Source organism: Rhinolophus hipposideros (genome assembly GCF_964194185.1).
Source record: "Rhinolophus hipposideros genome assembly, chromosome: 14".
NCBI lineage: Eukaryota > Metazoa > Chordata > Mammalia > Chiroptera > Rhinolophidae > Rhinolophus > Rhinolophus hipposideros.
Window position 1 is genome coordinate 5,139,075 of NC_138060.1, and position 17,765 is coordinate 5,156,839.

Sequence of the window (17,765 nt, forward strand, 5' to 3'; positions counted from 1 at the left end):
ATCAGTGTATAGAAGTAACTGTTTCTCCATGGCTTTGCCAGCACTGTGTATTACTGAACAACCTTTCTCTGATTTTCTATTTGATCCGTTTTCTTTGCTCTCACAGAGGTCAGCAGAACTGGCTACAGTTAGATCACCGAGTTCTTGACCATGATTTGCCCAAGAAACCAGGACCGACCATTTTGTGCTTTGCTGTGAGGTATGTATCCACAGACACAGCCAGTATCCCCACCTCCCTTCAGGAAAAGAAAAACTTCTGGTGATCAGAGAGAAAATAACAGCAAATACAACCTATCAAAACATTATTATGTGAGAGAGATTCTCTACTTTCTTAGTCTGGGGACCAAGTTACCATAGATACTGTGTAGAACTGGTTTTTTTCAAGATGAAGGATAGGATCACCTTCCTTTACTACTCAAAACCCCTTGGATCAATTTAAAGCTGAAAAACACGGGTAATATATTTTAATACATAAGCCTGTTTCTGACTTAACATATTTTAGGATTTTTACATTTGAAATATGGCAAACATTTAGTATTATATTTTATATAGAAATGTTTTCTAGAAATTGTAGAAATAATTGAATTTATACAATTCCAGGCCTTTAATTTGAACAGAAGATAAAATGCAAACAAACGCTTGCTAAAAGAATTATCTTAAGAGTGCAGAAACCCGAGTTCAGCTTGCACGCACAGACTGCTGAGAGCAATGCATGGAGTCCTCGATGTACTCTCTAAGCTCTCCTCGGGCGAGTCACTTAACCACACATGTGGGCGTCAGTTACTTCCTCCTGAAACAGATGTGTTCAACTAAATCAATGATTTCTTAAAACCAGCCCATGATGGGAATATTTTGTCACATTAATTATTCACACTCTACGATAAATAAAGCGTTACGAATAGTAATTAACTAACACCTACGTTCCTGTACCTAGCTTAAGAAATAAAACGTCACCAATTTTGCTGAAAGCCCCTCTCCTCACTATCCTGAGTTTGATGATAAATTTTGCTGTCCTGGTCTGAAGCCATATATGATAAAAAATAAGCTCAGATAGTAAATTTATCATAAATCTAAATACATTTTCATAAAGCTAGATCATCCTGAAGAATAGTCCTATGTTCTGAGCTTATGTTATTTTTTGGATGTTGAAATATGCTTTGTTTTATGACATGATAGTGGAAGCTTCTTATTTTTCTTTTTGGGAGTTTTTATACTATCATTACCTGGCAAAATCTTGTTGATTTCCACACTTTTTTTTTTTTTAATTTCAGTCTGCACCATGAAATCCAAAAGTGTGGAAATAAGATGTCCTCCCTTTTTTCTTTTTTAAGGATCTTTTTATGTATAAATTGATGGTGATTGTGGATGGTAGCTGCTCCTTACTCAGTAAAAAGAGTGTTAACAACCCTCAATTTGTTTTTTTTGCTTCCTGCTCTGAAATCTGGTTCAGAATTTCTTTCTTATCACCAGAAATCACGTTTTTAAACCCCAAGAAGAAGGTAGCATAATGGTGATTTGGAGCATAGCTGACATGGAAAAGTGTACAGAAATCCTAATAAAAAGCGGGGGAAGGGTGTTCTTGGAAAGAGTGTGATGCTGGTGTCCATGGAAATGGAGAACAAGACAAACATAAGCCATCAAGCGACAGGGGGGAAAATGCATATCCCTAATTAAGCAGAGATCAGACAATAGAGAAATTCTAATCATGTATTATATATGGAAAATGGCTCAACATAAATCATTTTTTTCACAAAGAATTATCACTGTAAACATTTCAAACTACATAAAAGTATAGAATGAAAAGTAAAAATTACCCTCCATCAAAAAATTCTTCCTTCACCTCCACTCCAAATTTATTCCCATCTTAGAGAAAAATAAGGGTGGTAAATTGCTTGGTGACTGACTTTATTTCTTTACTTGGAGATCTTTTATTGGGTCAGTAAAAATCTATTTGTTTGAGCTTCTATAATTTAGCGATCGAGTCTCCTATTAAGCACTTAGGCTGCTTCCAATTATTTACATTAAAATGTAGGCTGCATCTGATATCCTTGCACTCTCGTCTCTGTGCCCATGGAGCGTTTGTGTAGTGTAACTTCCCAGCGAAAACATTATGTCTTTGGAGAATTTAACAAGTACCATTTGTGTAGTAACCAGATTTGTGTACTGGTTTCTTGACAGTTAATATCTGGTCTATTTTTGGTCTCAAAATACCAGGGCAGAAAACTCTGCCTTCCCTTCTGTACAGTCATTCATACTCATAAAGCGTCCCTATCTTTTCCGAGCAGGTTCCCGAGATGCCTGCGCAAACTGCTGCTTGCTCATGAGTTTCGGCACTTAGAGTGTTATCTCGAGTGTCCCATAATCACTTGGCATGACTTTCCCTTAACTACTTCATGTTTAAAACCTTTATCAAGTTTTTAATTATTCACTTAATTCTTCCTCCCAACTGTAGAGTGAGATCATAATAGTCTTTGTTATTATTTCAATTAAGTACTTGTAACTCCAATTTAATTAAAGAAATGATCGTGCCAAAGCACACACCAGAGAACTAAGGAAACTGACCCAGGTCACTGAGTGGAATGTCTTTCCTTGGAGGTCTTACACATTTGATTCCCATACACTCGGTGAAGTCCGTTGCCTTCAGAGGGCCTCTGGCTTCCTCTTTTGAGAAAGCAAAGCTGTTGGTGATACTTACACCCCAGCAGACACCACCAACAACCCTCTAGGTTGCCTGTGTTCACTAAACATTTAGTCACTAAAGAATAGAACCAAAGACAGTGTTTGGTTGTGTATAGATATTTGGTCACCCGAGGAACCTCTGGAAATACAGAGGACCTCTTCTGATGTCAGGGTTATTGCCACTCCATCAGCAAGTATGGGGCATTGCCACATGGACACTGAGTCCCCATTCGTGGGCACCCAGGTGTGCAGCCACTGAATGGTAACACACAGGAGAAGTGGTTCCCAGTGGTACCACTTTACAAGTACAAGTACATTACAGGGATGTGCGTCTGTCTTTTTTCTTATGCAGTTAGAAGTCTCCAAATGCCAACAATGAGGGTATGTTTAATAAGTTATGGCGTTTCTACAGTGAACAATTGGTCACTTTAGTAAAAGAGTTTAGATGAAAAAGTGCATTGCATTTCAGAGCTTCTCCAAGGGGGTGGGGGAGCATATCTGAATCATCCTGGGGAGTTTTTTAAACTACCCTGCCACACCCCTCCCACTCCCAAATCCCCCGACTCACCCACATTCCTGCCTTAGCGACGAATGTGGTCTTGGGCAAGCTGGTTGTGAGAAGTAAAGAGAGATCAAGAGAGACAAAATGATTTTGCAAAGTATTATGCAAACATACTAAAATGTCATTTTTTAAAATTGAAGCATTTGCGAAAAAGGAAAATACCATATAGTTTTGCTCTTATGAAGTTTCCTCTCTACTGAAATGTAGCATTAAACCTGTGGCAGGCACTGGGTTAAATATTGTCTCATTGATTCCTGAGCTGACACTGGGGTCCTACAGGTTTGGGATGGTAAGACTTTCTCCTGGTCAGTTTCTCCCAGGATGCAAGGAGCATCTCAGAAACACTTGCTGCTTCTGCATGGAGGAAAGAAAACATTTAAGGTGAGGGCACTTAGTTCCTCTCCCTTTAGGAGCTGCAGAATTGAACCATTGTATTTTCTTCAGTTATAAAATTTCAGTGACATCTACTAAATATGTGCATGACACCTGTGTGTATAGACGCCCCATTCGTTATGCACCACAATTCATTTAACCAATTCTCTATTTCCATGTGAATCCCAACTCCCCCAGGTTGCTGGTGGACTTCTCCAGACAGGGGTTGTTATCTGCCGCCGTAAATTATCTCCTGCAAACACATGGGCCTCTTTGGTAATGCAGCCCAGATGTGAGCATTTGAAAAGCTTGATAGTGAGTAAGCAAGCATTTAAATCAGGGAGCAGGGACTTGGCATGACCTCATTGGAAAAGCGCCCATTCCCACAAGGGAGGACAGTCGGAGGTGGCTCGGGCTGGTACCACCCAGCTCCACACAAAACCAAATTGTTGGAGTCTTCACTCCACTTACTCTTCTGAATACCTCTTGCTTTTTTTTCCCTTTCTTTGTGGTCTTCCCTCTCCTCCTCCCCTCTTTACCTTCTCCTCTTTGCAAGTCACTTTTGCTATGCCCTAGGACTATAAGTGGCCATGCAGAGGTAGCCCTCAGCATTGTCTGTGACACTCAGGGCTGAGAACTCACCCCATCAATGGAGAGTTCTAGTAGGAATGTGGGGGAAAACTGCTACATTTCTGTCAGAGATGCTGTAGACACAGTCGTGAAAGACTGCTGAACGCCTTTTCAGTACTCCCTGGCCTCGTTCTGGAATATTCAGCTTTTAGAAGGAGTTTAACTGAAGGAAGCATCATGACTACAACATGTGAGTCCCTATCGCTCGGCCTGATTTTTTTTTTTTTCAAGAGCCAAATATATGTAATACAATACAACAGATACAGACTCTGGCAAAGAAAGAGAGGTATTGACATGGAAAGATGCGCCTCGTATATTCTAGGAAAAAGAAGCAGACCACAAAACAATATTTGCAGCATGTTCCACTTATGTCAAAATGTAGATGGATAGAATAAAAGTTAAAAATGTAACAGTAGCTTCTCACTGAATGCAGCCAACATGGTGTTCAGGTGCTTCGTGGAGGTTGGCCGGGTGGCCTACATCTCCTTTGGGCCTCATGCCGGGAAGCTGGTCATGATTGTAGATGTTATTGACCAGAACAGGGCATTGGTTGATGGACCTTGCACTCAAGTAAGGAGACAGGCTATGCCTTTCAAATGCATGCAGCTCACTGAATTCATCCTCAAGTTCCCACACAGTGCCAGCCAGAAGTATGTCCAAATAGCCTGGGAGAAGACAGATATCAATACAAAATGGGCAGCCACAAGATGGGCCAAGAAGATTGAAGCCAAGAAAAGGAAGCCAAGATGACAGATTTTGATCGTTACAAAGTCATGAAGGCAAAGAAAATGAGGAACCAAATAATCAAGCTTGAAGTTAGGAAGCTTCAAAAGGCAACTCTCCTGAAGGCTTCTCCCAAAAAAGCACCTGCTGCTAAAGGTACAGCTGCAGCAGCTGCTGCTGCAAAGGTTCCAGCAAAAAAGATGGCTGCTGCAGGCAAGAAGCCTCCAGCCCAGAAGGTTCCTGCCCAGAAAGCTGCAGGTCAGAAGGCAGCGCCTCCAAAAGCTCAGAAGGGTCCAAAAGCTCAGAAGGGTCTGAAAGCTCCAGCGCAGAAAGCACCTGCTCCAAAAGCATCTGGCAAGAAAGCATAAGAACAAAAGGCTATTATAAAAGTAATAAAGGTTCTTTTTGACAAATTAAAAAAAAACACTGTAACAGTAGTTAATCTTTGGGTAGAATGACTGTGGGAATGCTTTTTATTTGTTTTTGCTTGTCTATATATTTTTCCTGCAATGAACATATTACTTGAACAATTTCTTTTATGCAAGTGTGAGGAGTGATAAAAGGAAGAAAAGTTAAAATGTTTGTGACTGGATAGTAGCGATGAGTTATTCTAAAGCTATCACACAGTAATTTACAATCCAGAGAGGACAGGAAAATTCTTCTCTTTGCAGAGGAATGTGATTAAAAGCCCCAAAGAAATTACAGATTCCTCCCACTATAGGCTCAGCAGAGGCTGTTTGAGGGCATATATGAGTCAGCCAGAGCTCTCTGCCCTCCTTCCACACTCCCATCTAAATGCACAGTATCCCAAACCCAGGAAATGTGACTGTCAGTTGCCTTAATATAACCGTGACTTCCTAAGAGGCCTAACTCATTCTTGAACTTCCAGGCAATTGGTTAGCAGCCTCCATCTTGGAGGATCCAACATTCCTAATTCATGTGAGAGTTCCAGAAAGACATAGAACCCTTCAAAACTCATGCTCAATACTAATTCCACTTTCTTATAGGATTATTTTTCTCAGTGTGCTCTTTAATCCAACATCAGACATCTTTTGTGGAATCTGCTCACTCTCCTCCGTAATCTGTCCTCAGGATGACATCAGAAGAGCAAATGAAAGACTTAGTATTACGAAGGATGAAAAGAGTTATAAGATGCAGAAGTAAAGCTTGGTTTTTGGTACAGAGTTTCTCAGTATTGACGGCACTGTTGACGTTTGGGGCCAGGTAACTCCTGGTTAGGGAGCCATCTGTGCTGTCGGATGTTTGCAGCATCCCTGACCTCCACCCTCCAAATCAGGACAATCACAAAGTGTCTTTAACGTTGCCCAGTGCACCCCACCCAGCGGATGAGAACCTGTGCATTGGCACCGTTCTTGAGTTCAAATCCCAACAGTTCCATGTGTTAGCTGTGTGGCTCTTGGCACCGCCTATAAAAGGGAGCTGGAGCTGGTGGTATTATAGGGAGCTGTTAGAGGACTCTATGTTATAAATGGTATAATAATAACAATAAATGTTAACTGTGTTCATGAGAGGAATACTAGAGACTGTTCAGTGTGTGAACCGTTCCCTAATGTGACTTGTTGCCTTTGAACATGGGAGGGTTGGGCCTCCTGGCTCTAAGCCATTCACTTTGGCACTGGGTGGGGGAATCTCATGGTTTGTCCTCATCGCTCACCAGGCTCAGTCCCCACCTCCCTATCCCACTTACTTCACCTGCCTCCTTCTCAGAGCACCTGTCTCTACTTTCTCGTGGAATAAGGGAGCACGCTGTGTCGCAGTTCTGAAGGGGAGAAGCAAGCTTGGAATTCACTGCATGACCCTGACACTTCACAGTTGTTTGGGGCAGAGGACTCCCTCCCCTTTTAGACAGGTCACAGCAAAGCCCTTTCCTCCTGGGCCTCTAGCCCTTCCCTAGAGAGCTCAGAAAGAGTGGCCTTATGGGAGAGGAGCAACAGGGCAGGTTTGGACAGGCCTACCTGGAGGGCACTCTCTGGTTCTCCTGGCTATACCTGGAAATTTGCAAGAGGTTTCCTGACAGGGGAGCACATTCCAGGAGCAAATAGTGCTTCCTTTGGGGAATTCCCCAGGACTGCACCCTTCCCAGAAGTAAAAGGGTACCTATGGGACTCCCACAGATAGTTAACAGTGGCCTGGAGAAAGTGATGTGCTTGGAGAAAGTGAAATATACTTAAATTACACTGCTATCTTCAGCATACATTATAATTTCAGACTATGACGTTGCAGGGTCATTACAAGCAATAAACAGAGATCTCCCTGCTCAGAATGTGAGTTGGGATCTGATCAAAATCTATTTACACAGGTGGCTGCAGTGAGTGACTAAAATAACCCACAATGAATGAATGAAACCTGAAATGAGGCATTTTAATTTAGCCCGCATGGAGTGCCAGTCATAAATTCAGCACTGTTCAGAATGCGAAATAATTGAGCACCTCCTGCCAATTCACTTTCTTGGAAGATATCACTCAGGCTTAGCAAAGGCCCCGAGAACAAAGAGAATGTGCTCAAAAATTGGCAAGGAAAAGTCATAACTGGTCAGAAGAGCATTCATTTCACAGTATTTTCCCATTCTGTGTCAAAATGGGCACTTTTGTAGCATTTTGCTTCCTTGAAAGAAAGAGCTTACAAAAGACACCTGGAATTTCCATTCTTGTCTGTACAGTTCAAGTTTTAAAGAAGTTCCTGTTATTTAACGCCTTGTGTTACAGTCCCATCTGTAGAGGGCTAATAATATAGTGGTAATCACCATCACTGACTGCTGAAACACATGCCTGCCACCCACGATGTTGAACACATTTAAAACATCTCTCATTTTTCTGATGTGTGGAACAAGTGAGGAGAGTGAGGCACTGAGAAGCCCAGCCGTTGACCCGAGGCCCCAGGATCCATCAGTGTTGAAGTCTCTCCCCAAATCCATGGTGTTGACTTTGAGCATGATGAAAATATTGACCACCTATATGTAAGAGACTGCCAACGGACAGTGCATCCCAAACCACCACCACAGCGTTCTGCTTCTTGACATGCATGTGTTGTCATCTGGCTAACAGGCCTGCCTCCCTTCCCAGCCATCGCTGTCATGCCATCGAGGTGTGATGTTCTGTTATCACTGATGAGCAGTTAGGGCAACACCTGTCCCATCAAGAAAGGGAAAAACTGCTAATGGGAGGAGCACGAAAAGTAGAGACAAAACCTCCGCAAGCAAATTCTTTTCTCAAGAAATTATATTTGGTATGTTGTATGAGATTTGTCTTTAAAACATATGCCTAGTTAAAAAGGCTGGGTTCATTTTGAGGCTGAAAATTTAACCATGGCTTCATCGTCACAAAATCTTAGTGAATCATTCACAGTAAGCATGCAGAAAGGAAACAGTATTCTTTTGCCACAAAAGGGCTGAAACAAAAGGTCTTTATTTTATGAGTCTGGGATAGTCCATTTCATTTCATAAAGAAGCCCTAGGTTTTGTTTTCAGTTCATGGAACATGTTGATAGGTGTGCGTGGGGAGCCATTCTCCCGGAGGACCTGCTGTACTTTTCATACACTCCATAAATATGAAGTCATTACAATGGTTCCCTTGAGTGAGAGATGGGATCATGGATTCAGAGAGCAGGTAATTGGATGCCTAGGCAGAAAACTAGAAGGCAACAGGGCAAGTCGCCAGAAAATAGTGGGAAACAAGATAGGGACCTGTTTATTGGAACCAGGGTAGAATCAGGGGCCTGCGCTTCAGAAACAAGGTGAACCCAGTTTCTAGTACAAAGGTATCTGTTCAGAATTGGACAGGCCACAGGCTGATTTGGTGCTCAGCCACCCAGCTCCCTAGCTTCTTGAAGACTAGCAAGATGACTGGTCTGGCTGATATGTCCTTTCCCTGGAATGCCCTTCCTACCTTTGTTACCTGGTGAACTCATGCATTCTTTAAGACTCAGCTCAATTGTCTGAGGGGACACAGTGTCCTGTGACAGACACTGAGACCTATGGATTTCAATTTGGCAGCCGTCTCCCTCTTGATTCATAAGCTGAGCTCTTTGGGCTCCATTGTATTGTGTACATGTTGTATTTCATTGTCATTGTTACTGTAGGAGAGCATTATATCATATCATTTAGGAACATGAACTTGGAATCCTGACAGGCCCTCGTTTGAATCATGGCTCCCCCACCTCCCTCCCACCTGTATGTCTTTGGAAAGATGCTCTATATTTCAACTGTAAAATGGGTTTATAACTTGCTACCTACAGTATCTGGTTGTACTGAAGATTAGAGGAAATGATGCACATAGTCCTTTGTCTTGTCCCTAGCACATAGAAGCCCTCTATTGATGTGGAATCTTTCATGGCCAGCAATAGGAAGCAACTGTGGCTGACTAACAGAACTGAAGGAAAACTGAGCCAACAAGGCCTCAAAAAGATAGAATAAGGTGACAAGGTTTGGAATTTACCTGGGAAATACCTTTTTTAAAGTTGAAGGTGTAGTCTCAGGATGGGAAAGTTTTCCCCGAGGACCTACTCTCCCTCCCCTATAGAAGTTCCAGGCCAGACTGGTAGACCTCAGAGTCTGTTTACTCCACCAAGATTTGGTGATTCCCAGCTTCTGCAGGGATGTAGAGAGCAGAAACCAATGGACAGTTTCATCAGGGTATTGCTGGCAGAACACTGGGCTCCAGCTATCTTTGGTCTTTGGGTCATTCTCATTATGTTTCTATTCCAGAGTGAAAGAAGCTGACTGGCTGGCTTGAGTCACATGCCCACACCTTGGGGAGGGAGCTCTAGTTGAGTAAAAGGACCACACTCAGTCCGCAAGCATTTTTGCATCCAGCCAGTGGCCCCTAAGGCTTTTGGCATATGTGACTCGTGCTGTAGACCACTGTAGCTTTATTTGTTGACACATAAACAAAACTTAAAAAAAATTTTTAGAGACAAAGGAAAATTTGAATGAGGGCTGGATTTTAAATACTGAGGAATTATTATGAACTTTATTAGTGTGAAAATTCATTGAGGTTATGCTTTTAATACAATCCTTCTCTGCTAGAGATAGATATTGAAGTACTTAAAAGTGAGAAGAAAAGAGAATCACCAAATCTTGGTGGAGTAAACAGACCCTGAGGTCTACCAGTCTGGCATGGAACTTTTATAGGGGAGGGAGATTACGTCCTTGGGGAAAACTTTCCAAGCCTGAGACTACTCCTTCAACTTTAAAAAAGATATTTCCCAGGTAAATTCCAAATCTTGTCACCTTATTCTTTACTTTTTTGTCCACTGGTCTGGTTCTCCTTTTTGAAGATATGGAGAACAAAGGTACTTGTGTATGTTCACATGGGGAATATTACACTCGTCTTATTTCTCTGTCTATTTTTTAATGTGATCGAGCTGCCTAGCTTACCACACTAACGCTGGCTCAGTGAATGAGCAGAGATAGCCAGGAGGAGGTTCTGCTGAAGAGCATTGTCTGCAGAGTCAAAGAGACCCAAATCAAGACCTAGCCCCGCCGTGTAGGTGAATCTCTCAAACTAGGTTTCTGCATCTGTGAAATGGGGTAACGATAGTTTTTTCCCACCCAGGGTTATTGGGAGAATTAAATGAAACAGCACAGGGACAGCACTTAGCACATGGCCCTACACAGAGGTCAGATCGCAGGAAACATTAGCTGACATACTACTGCCGCTGCCCTTTCAGGCTGCCTACTAGAAATTTGCTCGTGTTTTCAGTTGAAAGGGATAAAAGTACATGCAAAAACAAAGAAAGCAGGAAACCACCACCACCACCTAATTGAACTTCAAGGTCCTCCAGGATGCAAGGAACTTAGTGGCCCACGTCATCCCAACCCTACAGCAGCAGCCAGCCTCCTGGTCTCCTGTGTGTGTCTGCCATCGCAGAGACACTCCTCTCTGCTTCTGTCCATCAGCTCCTGATGCTGACTCCTGTTTTTGTTTCCCTGCCTCATGGCTACTGCTTAGTGCCTCTCTCTGCCCCCACTGTTTCCCTCTTGACCTGTCTTTCTAAGACATCATTCATGATTGGTCTGTCAATTCCTTATTCCACATAAGGAGCCTCTGTCGGCTGAACTTTCTTATTTCCAGCCTACGTCATAGGCTGCTTGACAGCTTACCTGACTGCCTTTGAGTCAGGTGACTATCCTTGGTCTGTCCAGCAGTAGCCCGGGTAGGAGAAACTAAACTGATAGGAGAATTCCCAGATTATCACCAAAACGAATTCTGTGTGGGTGATAGCCACACTACAAATGCTTAAGCACATTACCCAAGAGAGATTCTTTTAACTACAGTATTTCCCCCACCCGGGTTTCTTTTTATCCTTCAGAGTCCTGTTTTTTCCTAGCCTTCACATAGTTCAAATCCCATCATGTCCTTTAAGCCTTTTTAGCATAATGCAAGTTTTGCTGAGCCACAGTAGTTAGAATTTGACTTCCTGTCACGTGACAGGCACTGTACTGAGCACGCCCTGTGTATCTCATTTAAATTACCCTCCTAGGTAAGCATCATCATCCCCCTCTGGAGAATAAGGATCATAGACTCAAACCTGAAGTCACTGTGCCAAGCCACATGGAATTAAATTCCAGAAAATGGATTCTTACTGACAATTTATGGAGTGTTTCACATATATTAATTTAATCCTTCCCCAAACCCTGTGAAGTTAAGTGCAATCATTTTAGAAACGACACAAAGAAGCTAACTGACTTGCCCAAGGCCACAAATGGAGGTGGTATTCTATATTCTATGTCTTTCTGATTCCAAAGCCTATTTACCGCGAACCCCTCCTTTCCCTCTCTGCCTCAATCCTTAACTTTCTCTTCTCACAAACCTAACACTCATCAATCTTCATTAATCTCGTAAGTGAGATCAACCCTTATAAGTAAAAATGTAAAGGATTTATTCTCTTTCTGGAACTTCCCTTGATGAGTCAACATTTGAGGTGGAATTTTTCAAATGATTTTACCATCTCAGTGATAAAATCTTTCCTGGCCCTTTTCAATTGTATTTATTTATTAAATGTTTTGTCATTGTTGAAGAGCGTTGGGGGGAAGCACATGCCAAGGCCCATCATGACCTTGCAGTGCTGAGGGCAAGCTCACGGTGCCACTTTAGTCATGCTTTCTTTTCACTCTCACCAGTAAGAGAGTCAGTTCTCTTCCAGGACCCACACTGGAAGCTGTGGAGGCATTACGTGTCTTCATGCATTATTCATCAAGCGGGGCTCCAACACTTCAGCAAAACTTCTGGGCATCCTCTGGCCCTTCTCCCCACCACAGAGCACTGGTCAGCTTCATTGTTTAGGGATTATGAACGCAGAAATGGTGAAGGACTCCTCTCCCCTCCCCAGCAGGGGTGTCAGAGTTCTCCTTAAGGGAGGGACCTACGACCAGTGGCCTCACAGACTGAAGAAGCAAAAGTCTAGGAAAGGGGGTGGGGAGAGTGGGGCCCTGAATGCTTTGATTTGCATGAGAAAAGACCAAGATTAAGTACTACTGAGAGTTTGGCTTCCAGCCAAGGGAAAAAGCCCAGAGCCTGGAATGATGAGAGGGGAGGAGGAGAGTGTTACTGAAATTCTCCTGGTAGATGAAAAACACTGGGCTGCCAGCAGACCTCAAGGTTCAGTTGTAGTATGCTTACTCATCCGACTTCTGCTTTCAGCCCTCAGAGCTCACCTCGGCTTTGTTTGGAAGCTGTCTGGGGTATTAGGAGCTCCCAGACCCAGATGTGTGTCAAAGAATGGGCAACACAGCTAAAGCTGGGTTGGCAGTTGGATGCCATTTTGGATTTCACTTTAACTTACCTTCCAACACACAAAAAAACCTAACAGATTTTATCTACATATATGTGAACATTCATATACATACATACGTGTTGCAGATTTCTTTGAAAAGGGGTCAAAAAAGCACAAACATCCCCGTTTCTCAAAATTCTTCCTCTGCTTTTGGGGAAACTAAATCATGTTGAGAGAAGGAAAGAAACCTGAAGAAACAAACTTCTGTTAACTGTTTTTCAGGTTTTACATTGAGAGCATATCGTTTTTAAAGGATAAAACCACCGTGGAGCTGTTTTTCCTGAATGCTAAGTCGTGTGTGCACAAGGTAAGACGCCTCATTCCATTCAGGGAATGACTGCAGAGGACTGGAGGTACAGAGAGAAACAGTGCTGCCTGTGTTTCCATGTTCAAATGAGAAAAAAAAAAAGGCCATAATCTTTTCCATGATATCCACCCCTCTCCACGTACCCCCCGAAATGGCAGCTCTTCTCAGATTCTGAGTGGGGAGTCACACTCACGCATTCGTCACTGCCTTAAAGACAGCTAAGTACTCCACCCAAACAGCATAAAGGCCGATCAGTCAGACTGCTTTTGCAACCTCAGAAGGTCTGACCAGAAATCCTGCTTAACAGAGCACGCCCCACATTTATCACACTTCAGAACCAGGATTGTTTAGGAGCCTCTGCTCACAGCCACGTGCTTTAGAGCAATGTTTCAGTTACCTGAAGGGAAGGACCTTTTCTTTTAAATTGTTTTTTATCTGTGTCCAATCCATCGAGGACAGGTTGTTTTCGTAAAACTCAGTAAACTGGAAAAATGGTCCCGTGCTTGGCTGTAGCAGCCATGTCTAATTGCTATAAAAACTTTAAACACTCCCAGTTCTTGTCTTATCTCCTTGCAAACCAGCATTGCTTCAAAGGCCTCCACTCTGCCCTCCTCAAACCACACCCTCAGCTGGAGTAGGCCACCTCATCTGGAGCAAGCTCTCCCATCTAGGTTGCGGTCTCAGGACTCAGGATCTCAGCTCCCCGGCCTGTTTCCAGCCCCTTCTGCCCAAGCATAGCAAGCACCCTAAACCTGAGGCTGGCCAGGGAACAGCTGGATGGTGCCTGGCCTGGAGAAACAAGGGGACAGGCTGAGGGTTAAGGCACCTACATTTGTACTCTTCCTGTAGGCTCCCAAAATGTTAAGGGGGGCCCACTGCACACACACAGCTTTAATTTATATAAGACCCACCAAGAGCAGAGTTTTGTTTGTTTGTTTTACCAACTTTATTGAGATATAATTGACTTTACATATTGAAGTATACAACCTTTGAAGTTTTGACATATGTAATACTCGTAAAACAATTACTACAATCAAGATAGTAAATATACCCAGCCACTACAGATCTGCTTTTTCTCACAATAGATTAGTTTACATTTTCTAGAGTTTTATACAAATGCAGTCATACGGTAGATAGGCTTTGTGTCTTCTTTCAGTGAGCATAATTATTTTGAGATTCATCCATGTTGTATGTATCAGTAGTCCATCCATTTTCGTTTCTGAGTAGTATTACATTGTGTGGCTATACCTTAAATTGTTTGTTCACCTGTATTTTCTTTACCATTTTTTCCAGCTTTACTGATATATAATTAACATATAACATTGTGTAAGTTTAAGGGGTATAATGTAATGATTTGATACATTTATATATTGTCAAATGATCTGTTCATCTATCAATGGATATTCTGATTGTACTTCTGTGTTTCCCTGAAAATAAGACCTAGCCGGACATTTAGCTTTAATGTGTCTTTTAGAGCAAAAATTAATATAAGACCCAGTCTTATTTTACTATAAGACCAGTTATAATATAATAATATAATATAACATAATTAATATAATATAATATAATATAATATAATATAATATAATATAATATAATACTGGGTCTTACATTAAGTTTTGCTCCAAAAGACGCATTAGAGCTGATTATCTGGCTAGGTCTTATTTTCGGGAAAACACGGTAGTTTGGGGACTATTACAAAACTACTATGAATATTCATGTACAAATCTTTGTAAAAATATATATGTATATATATATACATATGTGCATATATATATATATATATGTATATGTTTTCTTTTCTCTCGAGCAGTGGAATGGCTAGATCATATAGTAGATATATATTTAACTTTTTAAGGTACCAAACTGTTTTCCAAAGTGCCTGCGCCATTTTAAATTTCCACCAGCAGTGTATGAGAGTTCTAGCTCTTTCATATCTTTTTCTATACTCGGCGTGGTTAGTCTTTTTCATTTTAGCCATTCTAATAATTGTGTAGTGGTATCTCATTGTGGATTTGATTTACATTTCCCTGATATCATATGATGTTGAGCATTTCTTATGTGCTTATTTACCATCAATATATCTTCTTTATATTTGAATCTTACATTGTTTTTTGGTTTTTTTTTTTTGTTTGTTTTTTTTCTTGTATTGAGTTTTCAGAATGTATATATTCTGGGTACAAGTACTTTATGGGTTATATGGATTGCAAATATTTTCTTCCATTCTGTGGCTTGTTTTTCATTCTCTTAACATCTTTAAAAGACTAGAGGGCTTTTATTTTAATTAAGTCCATTTTATCAATGTGTTCTTTTATGGATTGTGCTTTTGATAGTGTATCTCAGTAAACCTTGCCCAACCCTAGGTCACAAAGATTTTCTCCTGTGTTTTCTTCTAGAAGTTTTTAGAGTTTTAGGTTTTACATTTAGATCTATGATCCATTTTGAGTTAATTTTTATATATGGCACAAAATATGTCTTTAAGTTCATCTGTGTGTGTGTGTATCTAATTATTCCAGCACCATTTGTTGAAAAGACTATCATTTCTCCATTGCACTGCCTTTGCACCTTTTCAAAAATCAGTTGTCCTTATATTTTATACATGGGTTTGTTTCTGTACTCTATTCTGTTCCACTGATCTATTAGTCAACCTTTATGCTGATAACATACTGTTTTCGTTACTGCAGCTTTATGATGCATCTTGAAATCAAAACAAACTCCAACTTTGCTCTTTTTCAAAATTGTTTTATTTATTCCAAGATTTTTTCATTTTCATATGAATTTTAGAATCAGCTTGTCAATTTCTAACAAAAAATAAATCTGCTGAGACTTTTATTAGGATTGTGCTGAATCTGTAGACCAATGTGGGAAGAATTGACAGCTTAAGAGTACTAAGTCATCAGACTCATGCACAGGTATAGGTCTCCATCTGTTTAGATCATCTTTAATTTCTCTCAGCAATGACTTATAGTTTTCAGTGTTTGGGTCTTTTGTAAGATTTGTCCCTAAGTGTTTCATATTATTTGATACGATTGTAGATTATACCTTTTTATTTCTATTTCTGAATGTTCATTACTAGTATATAGAAGAACACTTGATTTTTGTACATTGGTCTTGAATCCTGCAAACTTGCTACCATGGTTCCCCCAAAATAAGACCTAGCTGGACAATCAGCATTAATGCATCTTTTGGAGCAAAAATTAATATAAGACCGGGTCTTATTTTACTATAATATAAGACCGGGTCTATAATATGATATAATATAATATGATATGATATGATATGATATGATATGATATGATATGATATGATATGATATGATATGATATGATATGATATAATATAATATAATATACTGGGTCTTATATAAATTTTTGCTCCAAAAGTCTCTTTTGAGGTGATTGTCCCTCTAGGTCTTATTTTCGGGGAAACACTGTAATCTCGCTTGTTACTTCTGGTAGTGTTTTGCAGATGCTATCAGATTATCCTCATAAATGATTGTATCATCTGCTAATAAAGATAGTTTTACTTCTTCCCAATCTCAATGCCTTTTTATTAGTTGTCAAATTTATAGGCATCTTTGTTCCTATTTCCTATTATCCTTCTAACACGTGTGGTCTGTAGTGATGTTATCTCTCTCAGTCCTGATATTAATAATCGGTGTCTTTACTCTTTTTTTCCAATCAGTCTGGCTAGAAGTTCATCATTATTGAACTTCTCAAGAACTAGCTTTTGGTTTCAATGATTTTCTCTGTTGTTTTTCTGTTTTCTATTTCATTGATTTCTGTTATGATCTTTATTATCTTTATCTTTTATCTTTATTATTTCCTGTCTTCTCCTTCCTTTGGGTTTAATTTACTCTTCTTATTTAGTTTCTTAAAATGTTTCTTTTCTAATATAAGCATTTACTACCGTAACATTTCCCCCTAAGTAATGATGTTATGGTATCCCACAAATTCTATGTTGTGTTTTCGTTTTCATGTGCTTCAAAATATTTTCAAATTCTTTTTGATATATCTTCATTGGCATTGTTATTTAGAAGACTGAAGTTTGGTTTTCAGGTATTTGGGGATTTCTAGAGATATTTATGTTATTTATTTCTAATTTAATCCTGTTATGGTTAGTGAATATGCTTTATGTTAATTAAATCCTTTTGACCTTATTGAGACTTGTTTTATGGTCCAGAATATTCTACATCCTGGCAAATGGTCTAAGTGCACTTGGAAAGAATGTGTTTTCTCCTGTCATTGGGTGGAATGTTCTCTAATGTTAATTAGGTCAATTTGTTTGATAATGGTGTTCAAGTCTACTATGTCTTGCTAATTGTCCACTGATATCAACAAAGGTTATTGAAATTGCTAGCTATTATTGTGGATTTTTCTATTGCTCTTTGCAGTTCTATCTGTTGTTGTTTCATATATTTTGAAGCTGTTATTAGGACATAAACATTTAGGATTGCTGTGTCCTTTTGATTATTATTATAAAATAATCCTCTTTATCCTGCTAGTATTCTTTATTCTGAAATCAGCTTTGTTTGACATTAATATAACCACTCCAAAATTTTCTTTTGTTTTTTTAAACTTTTTTATTTATTTAAGTGTGTTTTTCCAGGACCCATCAGCTTCAAGTTAAATAGTTGTTTCAATCTAGTTGTGGAGGGTGCAGCTCACAGTGGCCCATGTGGGGAATGAACCAGCAACC

The 17,765-nt window shown here is 40.3% G+C and overlaps 1 protein-coding gene and 1 pseudogene across 7 annotated transcripts in view; both read left to right on the forward strand.

Moving 5' to 3' along the window:
• The window catches only part of FRMD4B (FERM domain containing 4B), a 374,957-nt gene that overhangs the window by 252,771 nt on the left and 104,421 nt on the right, over positions 1-17,765 (forward strand). For all 6 annotated transcript variants that reach the window (XM_081072541.1, XM_081072543.1, XM_081072542.1 and 3 more), the window contains 2 exons: positions 107-199; positions 12,983-13,067. In XM_081072541.1, coding sequence (XP_080928667.1) covers positions 107-199; positions 12,983-13,067 — 178 coding nt within the window. The remainder of the gene's footprint in view (positions 1-106; positions 200-12,982; positions 13,068-17,765) is intronic.
• LOC308507500 lies at positions 4,682-5,334 on the forward strand (annotated as a pseudogene). The gene has a single exon. The product of its transcript is annotated as an uncharacterized misc_RNA (transcript).